Source organism: Amblyomma americanum, chromosome 6, assembly GCF_052857255.1.
Source record: "Amblyomma americanum isolate KBUSLIRL-KWMA chromosome 6, ASM5285725v1, whole genome shotgun sequence".
Lineage (NCBI taxonomy): Eukaryota > Metazoa > Arthropoda > Arachnida > Ixodida > Ixodidae > Amblyomma > Amblyomma americanum.
The window spans coordinates 92,345,756-92,366,399 of NC_135502.1; the positions used below are offsets into that span (position 1 = coordinate 92,345,756).

At 48.2% G+C, this 20,644-nt stretch overlaps 1 protein-coding gene across 4 annotated transcripts in view; it reads right to left on the bottom strand.

Annotated features, from left to right (window-relative positions):
* Positions 1-4,184: 4,184 nt before the first annotated feature.
* The window catches only part of LOC144093853 (eukaryotic translation initiation factor 4B-like), a 41,546-nt gene continuing 25,086 nt past the window's right edge, over positions 4,185-20,644 (bottom strand). For all 4 annotated transcript variants that reach the window (XM_077627581.1, XM_077627580.1, XM_077627583.1 and 1 more), the window contains exon 13: positions 4,185-5,511. In XM_077627581.1, coding sequence (XP_077483707.1) covers positions 5,446-5,511 — 66 coding nt within the window. In that variant the 3' untranslated portion in view covers positions 4,185-5,445. The remainder of the gene's footprint in view (positions 5,512-20,644) is intronic.

Sequence of the window (20,644 nt, forward strand, 5' to 3'; positions counted from 1 at the left end):
CGAACCCGACCGTGGCGGCTGCGTTTTTATGGAGGAAAAACGATAAGGCGCCCGTGTGCTGTGCGATGTCAGTGCACGTTAAAGATCCCCAGGTGGTCGAAATTATTCTGGAGCCCTCCACTACGGCACCTCTTTCTTCTTTCACTCCCTTCCTTTACGGCGCGGTTCAGGTGTCCAACGATATATGAGACAGATACTGCGCCACTTTCCCCCCAAAACCAATTATTATTATTCAGCATAACGTGTTACCGGCGGGGCGCCAGATGCGCCACGTTCTCGTCAGTTGCGTGCGCACCTGCCCCGTCGGAAGCGGATCACGTTTACGGATCGTGGATCGCGCTGTGCTAACAAATATCTCGGGCGCTGTCGCCCGCTTCGCGGCGCCGGTCGAAGACACTTCGGCGTCGTGTGTCGGTGCTGCGACAGCTACGGCGGTGTTTGGTTATGTGCTCGTGACCTTCGAAATTGCGGAGTGCAGCGAGACTCGCACGGATACGACGGGAACCTCTACCTGCGCTCGCTTTCTAGGGTGCCACCGCTCATTTCGGCGCAGTGGATCATGAGTCACTGTGCTGACGTAGTACGTCATCGTGTTTAGTTCGCAGAACAGTCGGCACATTGTGGGAACCGATTATGCAAGTGTACGTCAACTGAATTCTATTGTTGTCGCATATATTAGCATGGATAGTGAAGGCCTCCGCGCGATAATGGTTTCACTAGTTTAAACATTAAACAGAAAATGAAAATTGGTTCTTGGGGAAAGGGAATGGCGCAGTATATCGGCGGACACCTGAACCGCACCGTAGGGGAATCGATAAAGGAGGGAGTGAAAGGAGAGGTGCCGTAGTGGAGGGCTCCGGAATAATTTCGACCATCTGGGGATCTTTAACGTGCACTGACATCGCACAGCACACGGGAGCCTTAGTGTTTCACCTCCATCGAAACGCAGCCGCCGCGGTCGGGATCGAAGCCGGGAACTCCGAATTATTCTGGAGCCCTCCACTACGGCCTCTCCCTTTGTTCTTTCACTCCCTCCTTTATCCCTTCCCTTACGGCGCGGTTCAGGTGTCCAACGATATATGGGAAAGATACTGCGCCATTTCCTTTAAGCAAGAAAAAAAAAACATTTTCTGTTGGAGACACCCCCGCCGCGGTGGCTGTGGTTAGCGCACTCGGCTACTTATCCGGTGCTGAGTGGTTAGGGCGCTCGGCTACTGATCCGGAGTTCCCGGGTTAGAACCCGACCGCGGCGGCTGCGTTTTTATGGAGGCAGAACGCTAACGCTACCGTGTGCTGTGCGATGTCAGTGGATGTTAAAAATCCCCTGCTGGCCGAAACTATTCTCGAGCCCTCCACTACGGCCTCTTTCACTACCTCCTTTAGCCCTTCCCTAACGGCGCGGTTCAGGTGTCCGCCGATATGAGAAAGCTACTGCGCCATTTAGTTTCCCCCCAATACCAATTATGGCCGCGTTTCAATGCAGGCGAAACGCAAAGGCGCCCGTGTGCTGTGCGATGTTAGTGCACATTAAAGATCCACACGTGGTCGAAATTATTCCCGGCCCCCCCCCCCCCCCCCCCCCCTTCCTTTTTTCTTTCAGTCCCTCCTTTTTCCCTTCCCTTACGGCGCGGTTCAGGTGTCAGCCGAGACATGGGACAGATACTGCGCCATTTCCTTTCCCCAAAACAGAGGGGAGCGCCTGGTTTCGGCGGCTGTGTGACGTCACAGCTGTCACGTGGTTTCTCCTCGGTTCAAGGTACAACTCGCGCTGTGCATTGCACGTAGCCTTCAACTTCCATCTGCGGCGCGAACAAATGAGATCAGCTGAACCTCGATCAGAGCTTAACCGAATATCGTCGCGTGAAGTGCCGACGAGCCATCAAAGCAAAACCATGAGGCAAGCAGGCTACTCGCTTTCGCATGCCTACTCGACAAAACTCCACCAATATTTTCTTCTACCGTGTTCTAGGCGTAGCATGGATCGCACCCCTTTTTAATGCCAAAGCATTAAAAATGCTCCCTTGGTCCCAAATCCTGGACGACGTCATCGTGACATCAAAGAAAATTAAAATCACTTCCTAAGGTGCGCGGGGTTGAACCCAAGGCTTTCAAATTGCGAGAGCACGGAACCCACAAAACCGGGTGGTTGCCTCTGAAGCAATGGCACATATCGAGCCAAAGTTTGGTGCAGGTCCAAACAGGGGAAATTTAATCCAAACAGTTCCTAAATAGAAACTGAGGTATCTACCGAAGCGAATAACTAATTTTGATAGATTATGAGAAGACTGAAATGAAAAACGAGGATACAGAGGCGAGGGTTACAACAATTAACAATATTAAATTTTGAGTGAAAAGTAAAGGAAAAGAAGTGTTAACACAAAAATCTCGACAACATACCAGAGAAGCTCACAGACCAGCATAAGAGCATTAGCGCATGCCCCTTCAGGATTGTACTGATGGAGAGGAGGATGGGACTAGTAAACGGCAGCCCAAACCAAGCAAGGGGAATTTGCATATATTTGATTGTCCTGCGAAACGCCGACAAGAGAGGATGTAATGATCTAAGGATTCAATGTCCCTGTATGGCGCATGACCGAGTTACTTCTTGGCGAAGAAAGGTGAACCCAGTATGTGTGTTGCCTCACGACTGTAGAATAATGAGTATGTTTCATTAGAAAGAAGAAATAAAATTACAGGATATAAAAAGGAAATTGCATTCAAAGCCTGTAAATAGCACTCATATTTTTGCTAGCATTAGAACCCTCATGTCGGAAAAACCCATCTGTCCATCTGAAGCCTCTGTTGGCAGGTGGCTTAGTGGAGAAAAGGGGAAGACTGAGGGTGGGAGGCGATGAAATTAAAGCAAAGTGTAGGGGAGTCCTCCTCCACTTTAATGAGGGAAGACACAGGGTGGGAGGCGATGGGTGGCGGAAGGAGTATGGTGCCGCACGGCGATTGACGTACTGGATCATGCCACCTGCCTGCACGGCCTGAACCTGTCAGCGTTAGCAGCTGCTACTTTCGTTATGTACCATTCCGACGGGATGCTGTCAGACCCTCGACTCAAAAATACTACAATTTCCTGGGGAGGCAACTCTCCGCTGAGATCTGCTATGGAATTGTCACATAGGTTGGGTTGCTGGCAGCCGCTGATGTGGGCAACACGCAACTGGATGCAACTTGGCAGTGGTGCCATAGGAATACGAAGAGGCCTGCATTCAACCATTAATTCAGGAAACAGAGTCTAGAGTTGCCTGAACACTTGCAGCACCACCGCATAATTTTACAGGACTGGTGTACTGCCAAATGTAACAGACCTTCCAACATGTGCCAACATCACACGAAGGTTTTTGTATTTTGCTGCTATCAACACATTGCTGGGAGGGAAAGGATATTAGAAGCAGCAGCGAAACGCCTAAGCTACCAAGCCACTGCAGTGGGTCTGGTTTTATGTGCGACACCAAGGGGATCCTAATTCCATACACAATAAGTGTTCCCTGCAGCTAGCACTCTACAGGCAACTCTTGGATGATGTGGTCATGTTCAATGAATTTCGTTGCCAAAAAACAACACTGGGGGCCGATGTATGGTTCTTCCATGGCGAAGTTCTCGCTTGGGGTTTTTATTTCACAATACTGCAAGCCATAATTGGCACAAGCAGGAGGGGCATAAAAAATAAAATGCATAGATTGCACCCCCTCCATTAAATCTGCCAATCCCACCCTCATCAAATCTGCCAATGAGGAAAGGCTCAGTTTTGCGCATAACTACACTAACACCAAGGATCCGAACAGGAACAGTTTTTGATGCAATTTTTGTACCCATGCCGAGTTACTAACTTCTTACTGCTGGGGTGGAAATGAGAAAAGGCACAGCAACCACATTATCAAAGGAGATGCCAGACGTATACTGTGAGGAAAAGAGTGAAAGGAGGGAGAAAGCTGCTGTAAATATATGCACACGAGGGCTCCCTCAAGTGCATTCTGCAATTTCACGTGGCTGTGACAGGCAGGATTCGACCTGCCAACCTTGTGCTAAGCTTCCAAATGCCTTAGCCACTAAGTCACCATAGTCGGTTTGCTATTACTACCTAGCTTTCATGATTAACTATGAGGTAAACAAAATTATCTTGACAAAGGCAACAGAAACACCTCTGTCAAACACATGCACACAAGCACCAATGATTTATTCCACAAGCATAGCAATTACTTTATTTTCTCAACCCAGCTGATGAAGAGGGAAGGAAAAAGCAGCCATACTCTTTGTTGTACCAAAGAAATTTGCATCTTGTGATACACGCTGCAGCATTATATTTAAGACTTTCCACAGTCTCTTTAATTAAAAAGTTATGTACACTGCTCTCTACCAGACTACAAACCTTCAGTAGCTTTTTTTTTTTCACTTCCCTTTCCCTAGAAAAAGGCAAACCAGCCTCAGACTTGCCCAGAGGCAACCCTGGCACGCCAGGTGCCACCACAATGACGGCAAAAAGGCCTTTTAAAAGAAAACTCCTTTGGGTCACTCGGGCTCCCAGCCATCATTGCCAGCGAAGGTCAAACAGAACATGCATTAAAAAAAAACTACTCAGGTATGTACATGTCTTACGAGTATGTGCATTATGTTGTACACAACAGTGTACATGTAGAGGAAGAAAAATAATGAACAATTTGTAACAAAAGTCCATTCTGCTATGTAAAAGAGCACTACTTGCAATACAAGACACGTTCAGCCGCTATTTCAGATTTTGATCAGCAGCGGCATGCAAGAGTCCGACGCGGCAAGCTACACAATTTGCTCTACAACAGCACAGTGCCGGGAAGAGAGATTAGCCAGCAAACAAGGCCAGTGGGCAAAAGAAAAAAAAAACAGGAAAAGCCCCAATTAAATATGTACAGCATGCTAAAAGCCAAGAATACTTGACGGTCCAAGGAGACAGCACTTCTTCTAACGCATGCCAGTACACGGGTCACAAGAAAAGGACCGACACAAAAGCCAGTAATAAATACAAGAAGACTTGCATATAACACCCGGAAAGAATAAAGCAGCTGTGTATATTTCTGTTAAAAATGCGCTCTTCAATTTGCTATTAACGAGTGCTATGCTGCATTCTTTTCACTCTAAGATGATTGCAAGCTTCCACAGGCTGCAAAGGCGTCCCATGGCACATGCAAATAACAATGTAGCCTAAATATGTATATTAAACCAATGCTAGTACACCCTGAAAAGTTTTTATGAAGAAAAAAAATAAAGGAAATTAAGCAGCAAGCAAAAAAGAAAAAACAGAGGAAGCAAAGCCACAAAAAGACAGAAGATGCAGCTGGGCACGAAAGAGAAGTGAGTGAAAGAGAGAGAGAGCACTTCTTTAGCAAGTGTCACTAGCCGATGATGCCACAAGGGTAGAGAAGAGAGTGCACAGGCATCATCATCATCATCGCCACAGTCAGCTCAATCGGCGACTTCGTCCCCATCCTCCTGCTGCAGATGCGCGTAGATGTTCCTGCTTGTGTACACCTGCACACAAACAAAATAAGACTGCATTTACTATACATGAAAAAGAAAAAAGGGAAGGGGTGGGCGGAGGTAGCCACTTAAGCAAAATATACTTACCTCGCAAATGGTTTACACAAGATGCATGCAATTTCAAATTCTCTGCAGTTCCAAAGCTGACATTTCAACTGCAGCAGCTAGAACACCATTCCTTAGATTGGCTGCAGCACTATGGTCGCATCACATCCCATGTCCCCTCTCTCCACCACGATAAACAGTTTTTCAAACTACCAAATGATACCATTTTAGAACAGTGAGAACAGCAAACTAAACTCGAAACTCAGTCTGTGGCAAAGGACGACTCGGGTGATGCAGCGATGAAGTCGCAATCATGACTTGAGAAACCCTCTTGCATGAGCAGAATGGTTGAAGCAGAGACAAAACGATGAGTCCGTTCATTAAATGTCCGAGACCTAATACAAGCCTCAAAAAAGGCACCAGTATTTCACTGAAGGATGCGAGCATGGTGCTGCCAGAGCCGCCGCCATGCTTGACGCGCAAGCTTGCTGGAGTGGTTAAAAAAAAGCAAGCATGTCAAAGCATCAGCAGAGCTTTGTTTGTTGACCAGGTCTCTCCTTAAGAGAATCCCGATGATTACCATATTTGCACTCATATAACAGCATTTTTACCATAGATCATCTTCTCCAGAACTCACCCTGTGCTATAAGCAGAAACCTCGTTAATTCAGACTTCAAGGGACCGGGAAAAATGTCAATTATCCGAAAATCCAAATCAATGTGGCCGGGAAAACTGCCAGATACTGTTCGCATCATAGTTATTTGGTGAAAGCCAGGGTGGCGGTCGTGTTCTTTTGAGATGAAAACTGCATGACAACGATGTGCACCCTCAGGACTGTCAACGCAGGACTGCTCCAGAGTGGTAAAGGCTTCTGCGGCCTCCTTTCAAGCAGTAATGTGGTAGCAGTGGAGGCTCCTTACGAGCAGCACCATCACACATGAACAGGTATCACTGTGCAAATTGCAAACAGTGTGTGACGAGCAGATACCCCCCCCCCCCCCCCCCCGAATAAAAGAAGAATTGAAGAATCGTGCAGACAGTATCAAGGGGAAACTCCTTCTGGTGAGAAAATCAAAATGCCAGTGAGGCACCAATCGACATCTTAAAATGCACAAAAGTGTACACAGATAGCTGGTTGATGCGCGGCCGGCCAGTCTGGCGTGAAAATCTGAAAAGGGAAACCGAAGCTATGCAGCCACACAGGCTGCCTTTTTCACAAGCTGTGGCACCCTCTGGGGAATCGCGAAAATTTGTGCGCTACTGATGGAAAACAAACACACAAGAGACACGCAGGCGTGATCTGTTTCCACGAGGAGCCAGCTGTGCCTGCGAAGTGGGAAGTGTGTGCGTGTGGTGTGTGTGTTTGATAGCTGCCGCCATCTGTTGAGCGTGCCCGTCACTAACATGTGGAGTAATAGCAGATTTCATTTTCAACTGGTGGAGCCGGAGAAGAGGCGTGCGTGAACAGAGTGGCCTTGCCTTAAGAAAAAGGCAGATTATTTGGCATGAGGGTCCTCCAAATGTCGCCATGCCTGCCATTGCCTGGCTTAAGAGGTGCATGGGAAAATCTTCAGAATATTAGCAAGACCGCTTGCTATGTTGTTCATACACCAGCACAGCCTCCGGCCGGGAGCGATCTAAGCCTCAGAATTTACATAGGCATTGGCCGGCACTCCATAGGCAGTAAGAATTATCCAGATGTCTGAAGCAACGGGGGCCGAATTAACTAGGTTGCGCTGTATTTGGAACCAAGATATGAATATAACTGATTTCTTTTTCCACTCTTCAAAGCAGCTATAGTGACCTCAGCCACCAGTTTTGCAAACTGTTAGGAGAAGCCAACTTCAAAATTACTTTAGGGCAAAGGAGGGGGGCGGATATGGGTGCGGAAAGTGGAAAGCATGGGCTGTTGAAGAAGAGAGGAAACTGAAATATTCTCGGTGGAGTAGGGAAAAGGGAACAAGTTCAGGATTGGGCAGCACGAAACATGAAGCAACAGTGGCCGCTGCTGTGTGGGAGGTCACATGCGTCAATGCAGTGGATGCTTTGCTAAGCTCGACTATATTGTGCTTCTAAAAAATATCGATGTATCAGTTGCTATCATATTCTGACATGCCGCATGCGGGTTTCTTTTTTGGGGAGAGGGGGCTTTGGCTATGGTTTGTCCTGAAAAGTTTGGGACCAGATTTTGATCTTAACACCTCTCTCAAAATTTTCTTGACGCCTTAAAGGTGTTCATTTTTGCTCTCAGCACAACACGAACAGGACACAAGACGAAGGACTAGCACAAACAGGCGCTCAGCGCCTGTTTGTGCTAGTCCTAACAGTTTTAGTCTTAGTGCTAGGACTAGCACAAACAGCACAGCACCTGTTTGTGCTAGTCCTTCGTCTTGTGTCCCGTTCGTGTTGCGCTGAGGGCAAAAATGAATACTTACCAACTCGCCCAAATTTCCGCCTTGCTGAGCCTTAAAGGTGCACTAAAGAGGAATCTGAAATAGTCTTTTTACCGCGGGAACTCGATCTAAACTCACCGAGCATTCTCGGAAAGTGCGAATTACTGTCCTGCGCGGCTGATTTCCTTATTAAATCGAAGTACACGTCCGGGCTCCCGCCATTTCTAGTTGAACTCACCTCCGAAAAGAGGAGGAGTCAGCCAACGCATGAAGTTCCTTTCAGCCAGTCGTGTGGTGGCTTCACTTTAGCTTTTATTTTGTTTTTCTAGGTTTTCGTGAATATATACTTTCAGCCACAGACTACATAGACACAAATTAGGCCCACAGAAACAAAAGATATGTGCAGACTCTTTGCTTTCGCCAACTGCTACGTACCACTCCGCCAATGGCAGAGCAGCAAGCCACCATGTGGCTGGCTGAAAGGCACTACATGCATTGGCCGACTCCTCTTCTCGGAGGTAAGGAAAAAAAAAACGGTGGAAGCCGGGACGTTTAATTCGATTCAATAGGAAAATCGGCCACACAGGACAATAATTCGAAGTTTCTAAGAATGATCGGAGCGTGCAGATCGAGTTTCATTGGAAAAAATACAAGCTCAGAATCCTCTTTAGTGCAGCTTTAAATTTCCCTATCTCAGTAAATTTTTGTGCAAATGAGATAAATTAGTAATTTTCCTATTACTGTCATTTTTCTCATCAGTAACAAAACAACAAAAAATGAGACCGTGACTTCTAACATGCAATTCTTTGAAAAATGTTGAAGCCTGCGATTTCTCGCAGAATAGCAAGAAACCAGGGACCTTGCTGATGGTTTGACGAAACACCCCATTCACCTTGCAGATTTCACCACTGTTTTCATCCCCAATTCCTATTTTTCTTCAAAGCAAGCACTTTTTTTTTCTGCTAGTGTAAGGTAAAAGCTTAGCCTAACACCGTCTGGCTCTGAAACAGAACACGCAGCAATATGGAGCTAACTGCACCAAAGGCATGCTATTACAACTGGCCGACCAATGCTCACACACAGCACACTTAGGCAACATCGGAGGCAGGACTGCCTAAGCTTTCAATGCACATTTGCATACGCTACAAAAAATTTGCTGACTTTTCTTCTACTGGCTAGAGCGGTATGCTAAGACTCCAAATTGGCCATCGACAAATGTTTATGCGAGATAAGATGTGGAAGGATTTTTTTTTTGTTGACGACTGAAGAAAAAGAGAGTACGCTTCGGTTGTTTGCAGTGCTATAGCATCGCATGACTCAATGATGGCTGCGCCGTCTAAAGACACCAGTGTCCAATAAACAAGGTTGTGTGTGTGTGTGCTTACTTACACGAGAGAGCGTCAACAAGGAAGCCAAGCAGTAAGAGTGTTCAAGCCCATGTCGCTCTGAATGCTATTGTGACTGCAGAAACGTTTGGCAGACAATGTGCAGCCGCAAAGGTAGCAATGAGCCTGAAGCAGAGTACAGCTGGTCACTGAACATCACAAGAAAGGCGAACATGCTGTGCTAACGCTGAAAACTCCATGGCTGAAAAATCTGCCATATGGTAATGTCGGAACGCCTCGTCGGCATTAAATATGTCGCGCTGCGCATACTCCGAAATCAGAGCCGGCAGCGTGTTCAGTCAATTGTTGACCGCAGACTAGTCCACTTTCTTTCCTTCACCAGAGACGACCCTGTACACAAGTTCGTGCCTCTCTTTAAATCGGTGCAGACATCTTCCAGAAGCCTGGAAACCTTGTGATGCACTTTCCTGCCCTTGATGTTGCTGACCAGTTTCGTCTGAAATGCGTAAAATTGTGCAGCAGTTTCGTTGCTCATGTTGCCGGCACCGACGGTGTGGCGCAGGACATCAAAAGCGTGAAAGGTTTCTGCCAGTGATGGCGGTTGGCCTGCCTCATCGACATCTTCACTATTGCTGTTAGGCTCCTAGAGTTCATCTGTCTGCTTCATTGATTAACTCTTCTATGGTTCTTAACCCGCATGGAGCAACGTCGCCGTCCGCGGTTAAGACGTCATGAGCCGAAGTCCGAGTTGCGAGACTGTCCCAGCCTTCAATCATGAAATCCTCACCAGGCTCGATTATCTCCCGTCAGAGCCGCAACAGGTCCCATGTTAAATCCACATTTTCGAAAACAATTCGAGATTGTGCCTGCAGTCACATTGTCCCAAGACATGGCTAGTGCACTGTCTAACAGACTTATCCGCAAAATCACATCTTTGCGTTCGATTTTCGCCAGAAGACGCCTCAATAAAAGTCCTTTGAAGTGTTGCCTAATGTTGTGAATGATTCCAGCGTCGAGTGGCTGCAGATGGCTGGTAGTGTTTGCTGGAAGGAACCTGACTGTGATGTTGTTGAAAGTCATTTGCTTTGGGTGGGCAGAACACTGGTCGACGAGAAGAAAAATTCTTCGATTTTGGGATGCCATTTTACGGTTTAGGTTTGCGAGGAACTCACAAAATAAATCTACAGTCATCCAGGCCTTTTGGTTTCCTCTGCACAATACAGGCAAACGTCCTTCCAATCGGAAAACACGCGGCTTCTTGGACTAGCCGATGACTGTAAGCTGCAGCTTCTCCGAGCCGTCAGCTTTGCAGCAAAAAAGCACTGTCACTTGTTCCTTGCTTTTCTGGCCGCCCTGGCATGCCTGGCCTTTCACGCACAAAGTCCTCTCCGGTTGCAGATTGAAGAAGGGGCCTGCCTCGTCGGCATTAAATATGTCGCGCGGCGCACTCTGACATCAGAGCCGGCAGCGTGTTCAGCCAATCGTCGACTGCTGACTCGTCCCCTTTCTTTCTTTCACCAGAGACGACCCTGTACACAAGTTCGTGCCTCTCTTTAAATCGGTGCAGCCATCTTCCAGAAGTCTGGAAACCTTCGATTCCAAGAGAAAGCGCAACGTCGGCTCTTTCTCGCAGTACCTTCCTGTCCACGTTGACGCCGGCTGCTGTGACTTAGAGAAACCATGTCAGCACCTACTTCACGTTGACATCAAGTTCTGAGCGTTCTTCAAAATAACATCTCGCTGCCCAACAATGGTGTAGAGTGTCAATGGTACCAGCCCTAACTCTCTTGCCAAGTCGACATGTTTCTTCACTGGGTTTTCATCGACCTCCTCGAATATATAAAGCTTCTCCTTAAAGGAAGAGCCTTCTGCTTCCATGACATGCCAACAGCGAATGCTTGCTTTTCACGTTTGGGCAGACCACAAACGCACACAACAGAGACAAACGAGGGAAATGGACGGGCGCAGTCAGCGGCAGCGGCCTCCCGGCCAGCTCCCAGCAGATGCGAGAACTTCGATAGGCCAATGAGCTGCCAGCAAGTGACTCACCTTGACTCCTTGGGTTGCTACAGGGAACGCCTTGTAGCGCACACCCGTCGAGACCGGCGAAAGGGAGGCAGGGGTATATAGGGCCGCCGGCGGCAGCCCGTACCCTCTCCTCCTCTATGTAGGCTTCCTTGTGCGCGCGAGTGATTGGTCACGCGTTTGTATCATCCGCGCCAGCTTGCAAGATTGTTCGTATAATCCTGAATAGTAAAGCACCCTGTACAATGTAGACCGTCCAAGACAATTTCGAAATTCGGATTATCGAAATTTTACTGTACAATAATGCTACCCAAACTCCCACCGAGCCAGCCATTATTCCGCTGTCTGACGTCAGCCGCAGTTTTGAGTGAAAGGGCGGGGGCTCCACACACCAAGCACAGTAAAACCTCGTTTTCGAAGTCATCGGGACCGTAAAAATCTTTAAATTAAGCAGGCAAAAAATATTGGGTTACTTAACGTAATCAGACATGCTGGTTTACGGTGTCCAGCTGTTCGCGCATCCAAGGGTCATGTTTCACAGTTGGCCAACTAGGTGCAGCATTGAAGAGCTTCCACCGTGGCACTCAATGAAACCATGGACAACGTTCAGCGATATGATAACGTCTGAGAGTGGGTGCTTGGGATGGCTCGTTGGCGTCGTCGTCATCACACATGACCGCATCTGAGGTAACTTCAGTCTCCAAATCTGTGTAGCATGTTTGTTGGATGCGTTCAGATACTCGGTCAAGATAACTGCGTTGAACTCATCATCCTCTGCAAAGAGCGCTCTGATGTGGTTGGGATACTTGGCTCCATCAAGTGCACATGAATTGTTAGCATCAACATCGACAGTGCTTCCCTTGAAAAGAGCATGTTCAAAACACTGCAATCAAATGATTCAGCTTGTTTCCATGCATGCACAATAAGGCATATGGCCCAAAGGAGGTCAATGGAGTGCCCCTTCCTGTAATCATAAAAAAGGAGCACTAAAGAAGGCAGTGGGGAAAATCTTTCCTGTGTGGCGAATGATGCCTTGGTCCACCAGCTGTGAGGTCCATCTGGTGTTCGGAGGAAGAAATACCACTCTGATGGCTCTGAGGTGCGGGATGTCCCCATGTGCCAGACACTTATCAACAACAAAGACTTTTCGTGACTGTGGCAGCAAACTTGCGGTCAAGGATAGGATAGGATACACTTTATTGCTCTATCAAGGTCTTTCGGTCAGACACAGAGGTCTTCATCTTCAAGCAGATGTCACCCTCCATCTTGCAGAGGTCGGCGCCCCTATTCCAGGGCACCGCTGTGTTTGGCCGCTCGCTGGGCATGGAAGACCAATCCTCTTTGGAGGATTGGGTTGCCGCAGGAGAGCACACTCTCCCACTGCTGCGCACTCGGATTTTCTGAGCCATGGAATGCTTTATTTCTGTCACATTCCCAAGTAACATGGTATAGGGTGGGTGTTGCACCACACCATGGGCAGGTGTCCCTGTATCGGTTCGGGAACATTTAGCTAAGGATGTGTAAATTGGGGAAGGTTCCGGTTTGCAGCTTCCGCCAGTAAACTGCTTCTTGTTGATTTAATTTGATGTGGAGAGGAGGATACTTTAGTCTCGTCCCTGTGTAATAATTTAGAATGTCGGAGTACGTCGGTCAAGCTGCCAGATGTACTATTCAAATATTGTGTCCATTACCCATGCTTTTTTTTACTAGGCCGGTAGACAAGATTTTCCATTGGTGGCAGCCGTGCATTTTAAAGGGACACTGAGGAGAAATTGAAGTTGGCTTGTATCCACAGAATAGCAGCTCCTGATCACAAAAACGCCACTCTTCCTGAAAACAAAGCTCTTGTAATGTAGAAAATAGCAAGAACCAAAATACAGGTATCGCCGCCACAGGCCAATCTCGCAAGTACAAGCGTGATGATTTCCTTGGACAAGAGGCGCCACCTTGGAGGAATTTTCTTTACTTCATGGACGTCACGAATCTCTGAGGCTTGCAAAGAAAGGTTGCACACCGCACCGCTATTCGACAGAAATCACGGAGTCTGTGTTTACGTCACGATTCACGTCACTCCGTTCTGTGACGTCATAAGAGTTGTCGTGGCGTCATAAGAGTTCCCCGAGTTTGAATCAGAGGGGCGGGAAAAACTTTTTCAACTTCGAATCCAAATTTCTTTGAAATAAATGCATCTTTCGCGCCCGGACAAGCGGCAACAAAACCATGAAATGCCGAACTATCAGATTTTGCTAACAAAAAAAAAATTGATAGAGTTCTCCTCAGTGTCCCTTTAAAACATCGAGGCTTCCCAGCCTTTCTGACGAGTAGCGGAAGCTTGTGTTAGGTACATATGTTCGTGCCTGACAAAACGGTGATATTTTCCTTGCTGTTTCCGATTATTGACTACAATGTTTTTCAATGCGAATGTTTTTGTTGGCAGAATCTTGTTAAAAGGTGCTGCTCTGCCAACGTCGCCATCGTCTACACCACACTCGCTAAGCAGCGGAGCCAAGGCACGCTTCTTACAGTCCTCGACAATGCTCGTTTGCACTGCAGCTCTCGCCGCAGATGGTAAGGAATGTAAAATTATTGCATTCCTTAACGGACTATAGACGCCAAATTTTTGCTCGCATTTTCTTTTTTCAAACGATGCGCTAGACATTGGTATACACGTGGTATATTAGTTCGATATATTGTGTAATTCGAAACACAGTTTTAACGAATTTGACAATGTACAAACCGCACCTCATTAAAAAGCATTCTTTATTTGCTAAAGCCATGTACGACGGGACTATTAGTGCGAGAAATAGTCGCAGATCTTCTTCTGTTCTTCGAGTTCGAAAGCATTTTGAGCATACACTTTTCAACGTTGTCAAGCATCTGAGAACAGCTGAGCCCACAGCCTTCTATGTCGCATGCACAGTACAGGCGAACAACGCTCAGTGCATTAAGTGCTTCAGTACACGATGGTAGGCCGGAACTCGGATCCTCACAGTTACTGTCGCCGGTGACATCCCAAGTCACATCGGCAATGATGTCTGTTGCTGCAGTCCCACCACAAACAGCTTCTGGGAATGCTGTACACTGCGGCGACATCAGACTTCTTTTCTCCTTGCTCAACTCTTCTGATGATCTCCAGCTTTGAAGATATTGGCAGGTTCTGTCGCTTCACAGCAGCCATCTTTATGGAGCGGAGGAGCTCAGTGCTCCCACAACTCAACAAAGCACACCGAATGAAGCAGTTGAGTGAGTCGGAGATAACAGTATGCAGGCGCACGAGGCTGTGAGTGAGAGCAGCACCGTGCGGGCACTGTTGGGCTAAACCACTTTGTCAACAGGGGGTGTTGACGCAGCTCTCCCGGCCGTCGCGCGGGAAAGCCAACTTCTGGGCCGGTTTTGCGCGGCTTGAAGTTCGATAATAAATGTTCCCGCATGATACGTCGCAACCTGGCACCCCGAACCCGGCCGGGCAACGCGCGCCAACCGTTATTTTGACGAGTCTTAGACAGGCTTGGCTACGGAATTGGCTACAAGACCATGGCCTCCGAGATCACCCCCTTGCACGCGCGTGGGTAATCTCGGAGGCCATATAAAGCCGCACGAGAGTTGGAGAGATTGCCACTAGATGGCCACTGCCTCGTCAGCCGAAGTGAGTAAAACCCGCGGGCCCGCAGCAATCCAGTCTTTCTTGTTTGTGTGGTTCAACCCATCCGAGTCTTCCGTGTCCTTCCGTCAACAGCTACGCTGCCTACACCTCGTCAGGCCTCGCTAATCCAGTCTTTCTTGTTTGTGCGGTTCAACCCATCCGAGTCGTCCGTGTCCTCCCGTCAACACCTACGCTGCCTACGCCTCGTCGGGCCTCGCTAACACTGCGAGCGATTTGTCGTCCTTTGATGGCGTCGCACAAGCGCAAGGTGCTTTCCCTCGAAGAAAAGCTGGATGTTCTCAACGCTGTCGACAGGCAGCCAGCGCGGAAAAGAGTCGACATCGCCAAGGATCTTGGTCTGCCACCCTTGACGCTTAACAGCATCGTCTCGAAGCGTGCCGAGATACAAGGGAATGCCGCGCTCTTCGGCCCGAAAGCTAAGCAGGCTCGTGGCGCCAAGTATGGAAACCTCGACGAGTCGCTTCTTACTTGGTTTAACAAGCTCGCGCTGCCGGTGTTAACTTCGACGGCAGCATTTTGCGCGAGAAGGCAATGGAAATAGCCGACCGACTGGGCATCAGTGACTTTGCGGAGTCAAATGGTTGGATCGACCGTTGCCGGAAGAGGCACCGCATCGCGTATAAGACTGTATCCGGGGAAGCAGCAAGTGTAAACTTGGAAGCAGTCGATGATTTGAAGGCCACACTATCTGCCATAATTGAGGGGTATGAGCCTCGTGACATTTACAATGCCGACGTAACGGATCTTTTCTTTCGGGTGCAGCCATCCAAGTCGTTAAGCCTGAAGGGCGAAGCATGCCATGGAGGCAAATGCAGCAAAGAACGATCGACGGTGCTCCTTTGCTGCAACATGGATGGCTCGGACAAGCTGAAGCCATGGGTAATCGGAAAATACCGAAACCCACGGTGCTTAGAGAACATTTGCCTGCTGCAATGTCACTATAGAAGCAACAGTCGTGCATGGATGACGGGTTCTTTGTTCGAAGAATTTCTTCGTTACTTCGACAACAAGATGGGCTCCCAGTGCAGAAGTGTTGTCCTTTTTCTGGACAATCCACCTTTTTCATTTTCCTGTGCTGCCACCTCGCGTACAACGCTGGAAGCTCACTGGTAGGGTACTGCGCGCCCAACCCGGCCGGACTGAGTGCCGCTGCGGAGCACGTTTTGTTGGAATCTGTCAACGATGGCGTGTCCTGGGCAGCACCTGGTACCTGGAGGATTTCTAGGGTTGACTGATGGCTTGGTGCGAAGTCCGAGGCAGGCTGTAGTGCCCACCGAAAAGCAAATTCTTCAGTATCTCCGATCATCCGGCATGCAATGCGAACACCAGCTAGTAAGGGCCGCCGGTTCAGAGATGAAGGCTACATTCGGAACATAATGTTCAATGAAATATCCCCGATCAGTGAGGTTGGCGTTTTCCGCTGTATATGCCTGCCATTCATGAAAGGTGGATACTACATCGTGCACGCCGTAGTACAGAAAACGACTGGGGACAACAGTTTTCACAAGCAATCGTTGTGCTCAAGCGCTGCAGAATAGCTACACGAGCTATAAAAGCACAAGCGTACTCGCAACAAACCAGCTCTGCTAGCATTTCACTGTATTTTCCCACAACACACCGCTGCATAGGTTAAACAAGCATGCGCATCCATAAAGACAAGCGCGAGAGGCGCACATTAATCCATTCCGGCGATACCCCGCAGAGCTCTTCATAATGGATATGATTCGAACACACGCATAACGCAGCTTCTTCTTCTGCCTCTTAATACATGGCACATACCCACACGGGGGGATTGGTCAGGGTGTAGTGGCATAAACAAGCAAATTTCCATATGAGATTGTGACAAAATTTTAGCGCCATGCGTGAATGCTCTCGTAGCGTCTGTTTCGTTGCCCGCTCCATCGCGCGTTGAAAGCGGCTCACAGCACTTGCCCATTTGGCCTTCTTGCTTGAGAGCAAAAAGCGTCGGAACGAAGTCTGGGTGCCGCGGTGACATTCGAGGCCTTCCTGCCCATGAATAAAACACTTCATGATAGACTGCACACGCATTTAAACACAGTACCTCGTCCGTACCTGTCACAAAGTGATTCCCGCACAGTCTTGACGTGCTTGACGGTGCCCTAGGGCGGCACGATCGTCGAGCCGGCGAACAGCTTTTATCCACGCTTCGCGTCGAAGGCTGCCCCGGGAAGCGCTCGGAAAGCGAAAAAATCCGAGTTTACTTCCCTTTACATATTGGGCATTGCTGCCGTATTCAACACATTTCGTAGGTATCGCCAAATGCGTCGCGCTGAACGCCCGACGGCTGCAGCAACGCACCCCGCGTAGGAAGCCGGTTTGTTTACACTTCCACGACCGGTCTCGAGTGGAGCGAGTGACCTTTCCAATATGTTTTGCGACACCGCCGCCAGGGGATGGGCGCATGCGCAGTCGCGTCGTGAAAAAGGCGGATTGTGCTGCCCACCCGAGAGACCAGTCGTTTCTTCGGAACGTTAAGCTTGTTTTTTTTTCCTGCAAACACTACAAGCCACTTGCAGCCGTTGGATGCCGGCGTCATAATGAACCTTAAGCACTCGTACAGGAAGTCCATCGTAAAGCGCTGTCTGGTGCGTGTTGATCGCGGACAGCAGCCTACGATCGTTTCAATACTGGACGCTATGCACTACGTCGCTTCAGCGTGGACTGCAGTGAGCGTGTCAACTGCACAGCACTGCTTCGCGCGGTGTGGCTTTCGCATGGACGGCGGAAAGGAAACTGCCACGGAAGCTGAAGAGACGGAAGCAGCCTCTCATGATCAAGAGCTGAGTGAAGTTTTGAATGCGCTGGGTGCCACGGGAGTCACGTATGACGACTACGTCGCCGTGGATGCTGCTGTCGTGACGTCCAGATCGCAGAGATCGTTGCAGACTCGGTCGCGAGTGAAGCCTCAGACTGTGATGACGACGAGGAGTACGAGCCGCATGATTCCGGGGAGTTGGCGGACCCGAGCTTTGGAGAAGCCGTCGCGGCTCTGGACCTCCTCCGCAGGTACGTCGCACCTCAAAGCGACGTTGAGAGCAATGCGGCTTTCCAGGCCATCGAGAAACGCGTGGTGTTTTCCAGCGAGCGGAAAAAACGGCAATCGACCAATCTCGATTTTTTTAAAGACCTAAGCTCACTTGATGCCGAAATAAATTGTTTCAAGGCAAAGCTGCACTGTTTTCATTAATTTTCTGACCTTTCCTCACTGTTGCGTTTTCCCGGCTGTTACGTTTTTTTTCGCGGTCCGGTGAAAAACGTATGAATGGGGTTCCACTGTATTCTCGTTTTAACAATACAATGCTCATAAATTGTTCGATATAGTGCGTAATTCAATGTAAATGGGTTTGATAGTCGTGTTTGACTATTCGTTGAATAATTCAAATTTAATTTCTTCGCGACGCTGTTTTGGTTTTATCAGCCGAATGACGGCTGCGACGTGTAGAACTTTAGGTCACACGAGGCACTGAAAAACGGCAATGTAACTGCTGATACATACCATAAAAACTGGACTATAGGTTGGACCAGAATATAGGTCGACCCCCCAACTAACCAATTCTAAAAATAAAAAAATCTGTTTCAATGAAAAAAGAATTGAAAGTCAGTTATTTTGAAACAACAGGTTGCACAAAGGTGACAGTATTTATTTTCATTTAAATGCTGCTCATATGTACACCCGGCCAGTTTTTTAACAGTATAGCGCGCCCATCGACTCGCGTGTTTGTCAGCACCTTATCATCATGGCATGGAGCGGCGAAAACTAATGAAGTATGTGCATGTGTACACATGCGCTTATTTCTTTCGCTGCATCATGCCGTGATCTCTACCGCTTTCACACGGATGCATTCAGCAGTCACAGGCAATGATCTTGCACGCAGCTCCCGGGCGAACTCCGCAACCTTTCCTTCCAATTCTGGATACGCTGCTTTCCTCCCACGGAATGGTGTTTTCTTCTGGTTGCTGCAAGTTGTAATACATAGCTTCTGCCTCTGCCAGTACCGAATGCTCTTTTTAGACACTCCAAATTTGCGCTGTGCCGTCAGGTTGCCGTGAGCTTCCGCGTACCCAGTCGCGTTTTTCTTGAAGGTGACGGTGAATTGCTATCTGGTTCCTCTCATTTTGAAGCAAAATGTGAAAAAGCAGTCTTTAATCAACATAGCTTTGCAGCAGCGGAAACGCAAAATGGAGGTGCCACAACGTCGCCATGCCACGCTGCTGCTGATGGCGATGGAGGCTGTTGACTTCAGCCGCCCATTGTTGCAAGACTCCCATAGTTTTTCCGCTAATGACCGGTATATAAGACGGGGGTCTACTTTTCGCCATGGTTTTTTCAAAAAAAGTTCGACCTATATTCTAGTTTTTACGGTAGTTTGTTGTAATTGTAGATCTTGAAGCAGGCTGATTTAACTGTTGTAAGGACTTAAAACTACATATCAATGTTTATAATGCAGTTTTTTCATGCATCATGTAACCTAAATTTCAACATGTGATAGCCATCATTCAGCTGAAAGAGCATGAGAGAAGAAATTCAATTATAAATTATTTAGCAGTTGTAGGAGAATACCATGCGGTGATCCATGTATTCTATTGTCTAAAGCATCATTTGAAAGAAGAAAACAAACATTAAAATTTGGTGTCTACGGTCCTTTAAGACGACAAAACTGTACATTGCTGCACTTGAACTCTTGATGGCCATGTTGCAGAGCCAGGTCGTTCGCCTTCTCCAGCAGTATCGTCCCACTGACATGAAGGTGGGCCGAGTTTGCCTTCTGCAGCCAGCTAAGTAAAGCGGATTCCACATCTTGGTATGCGGGAGCCCGTACCCGTGACTGCTTCAAGGAATGGGTCTTGCTGTAGGCCTCCAGTATTGCGGACAATGTTAAGAGCGCTGTTGTAATGTGCCTAGCGGCCAACTTGGCCTTGGAACAAGTGTTCCTGCTTGCTTCTTGGAGAAAGCAAAACTTGTGCTGCAGCATTAATGTCTTGCACTTCAGCACTTTCACTCATTAGCACGACCAAAAAAACGAACTTTAGCAAAGCCCAAGAAAGAACGCCACTGTAGCCGGTGTGCCCCTAGCCACGACAGATGACACAAAGAAGCAGTGCAGGCCGGTGTAGCACGCACTCATAACGCTGCAGGCACAGAGGAAGAATGGGCAAATGGTCGTGTTGCGGGGCACACGCTGACGCTGTGAGATGTGGGAGCAAGAGCATGTGACACAAACTGGTAGGACTGCTGCTTTGCAGTGAAGCATGCTTTCTCCGCAGGCACGCGTTTAGGTGGTCCGCATGGTGAACCATGGACTGGTTTTTGTGCTGGAAGTACAAAGGCTGAGGTGCTTCCCCTACCAGTCATCGCCACTGCTGCGGCAAAATCTGGATCGCGCATTGCCGCACAGCACCCCAAATCATCGAATTAACTGGCCAAATTTATGAAGGAAAATACGGGACCGTAGAAAACCTACAAATTATCGAGGTTTTACTGTAAAGTTGGCGTATTAGGAAACATGGCGCCAGGCACTGCAATGCTACAAAACCGTGACTCCCTGCCAATGAAAACTTTTTTTTTTAAATAAAAATGACATGCTTATGCAACGATGCTTAGTGTATTCTTTTTTGCTCTTCTGAAGTTC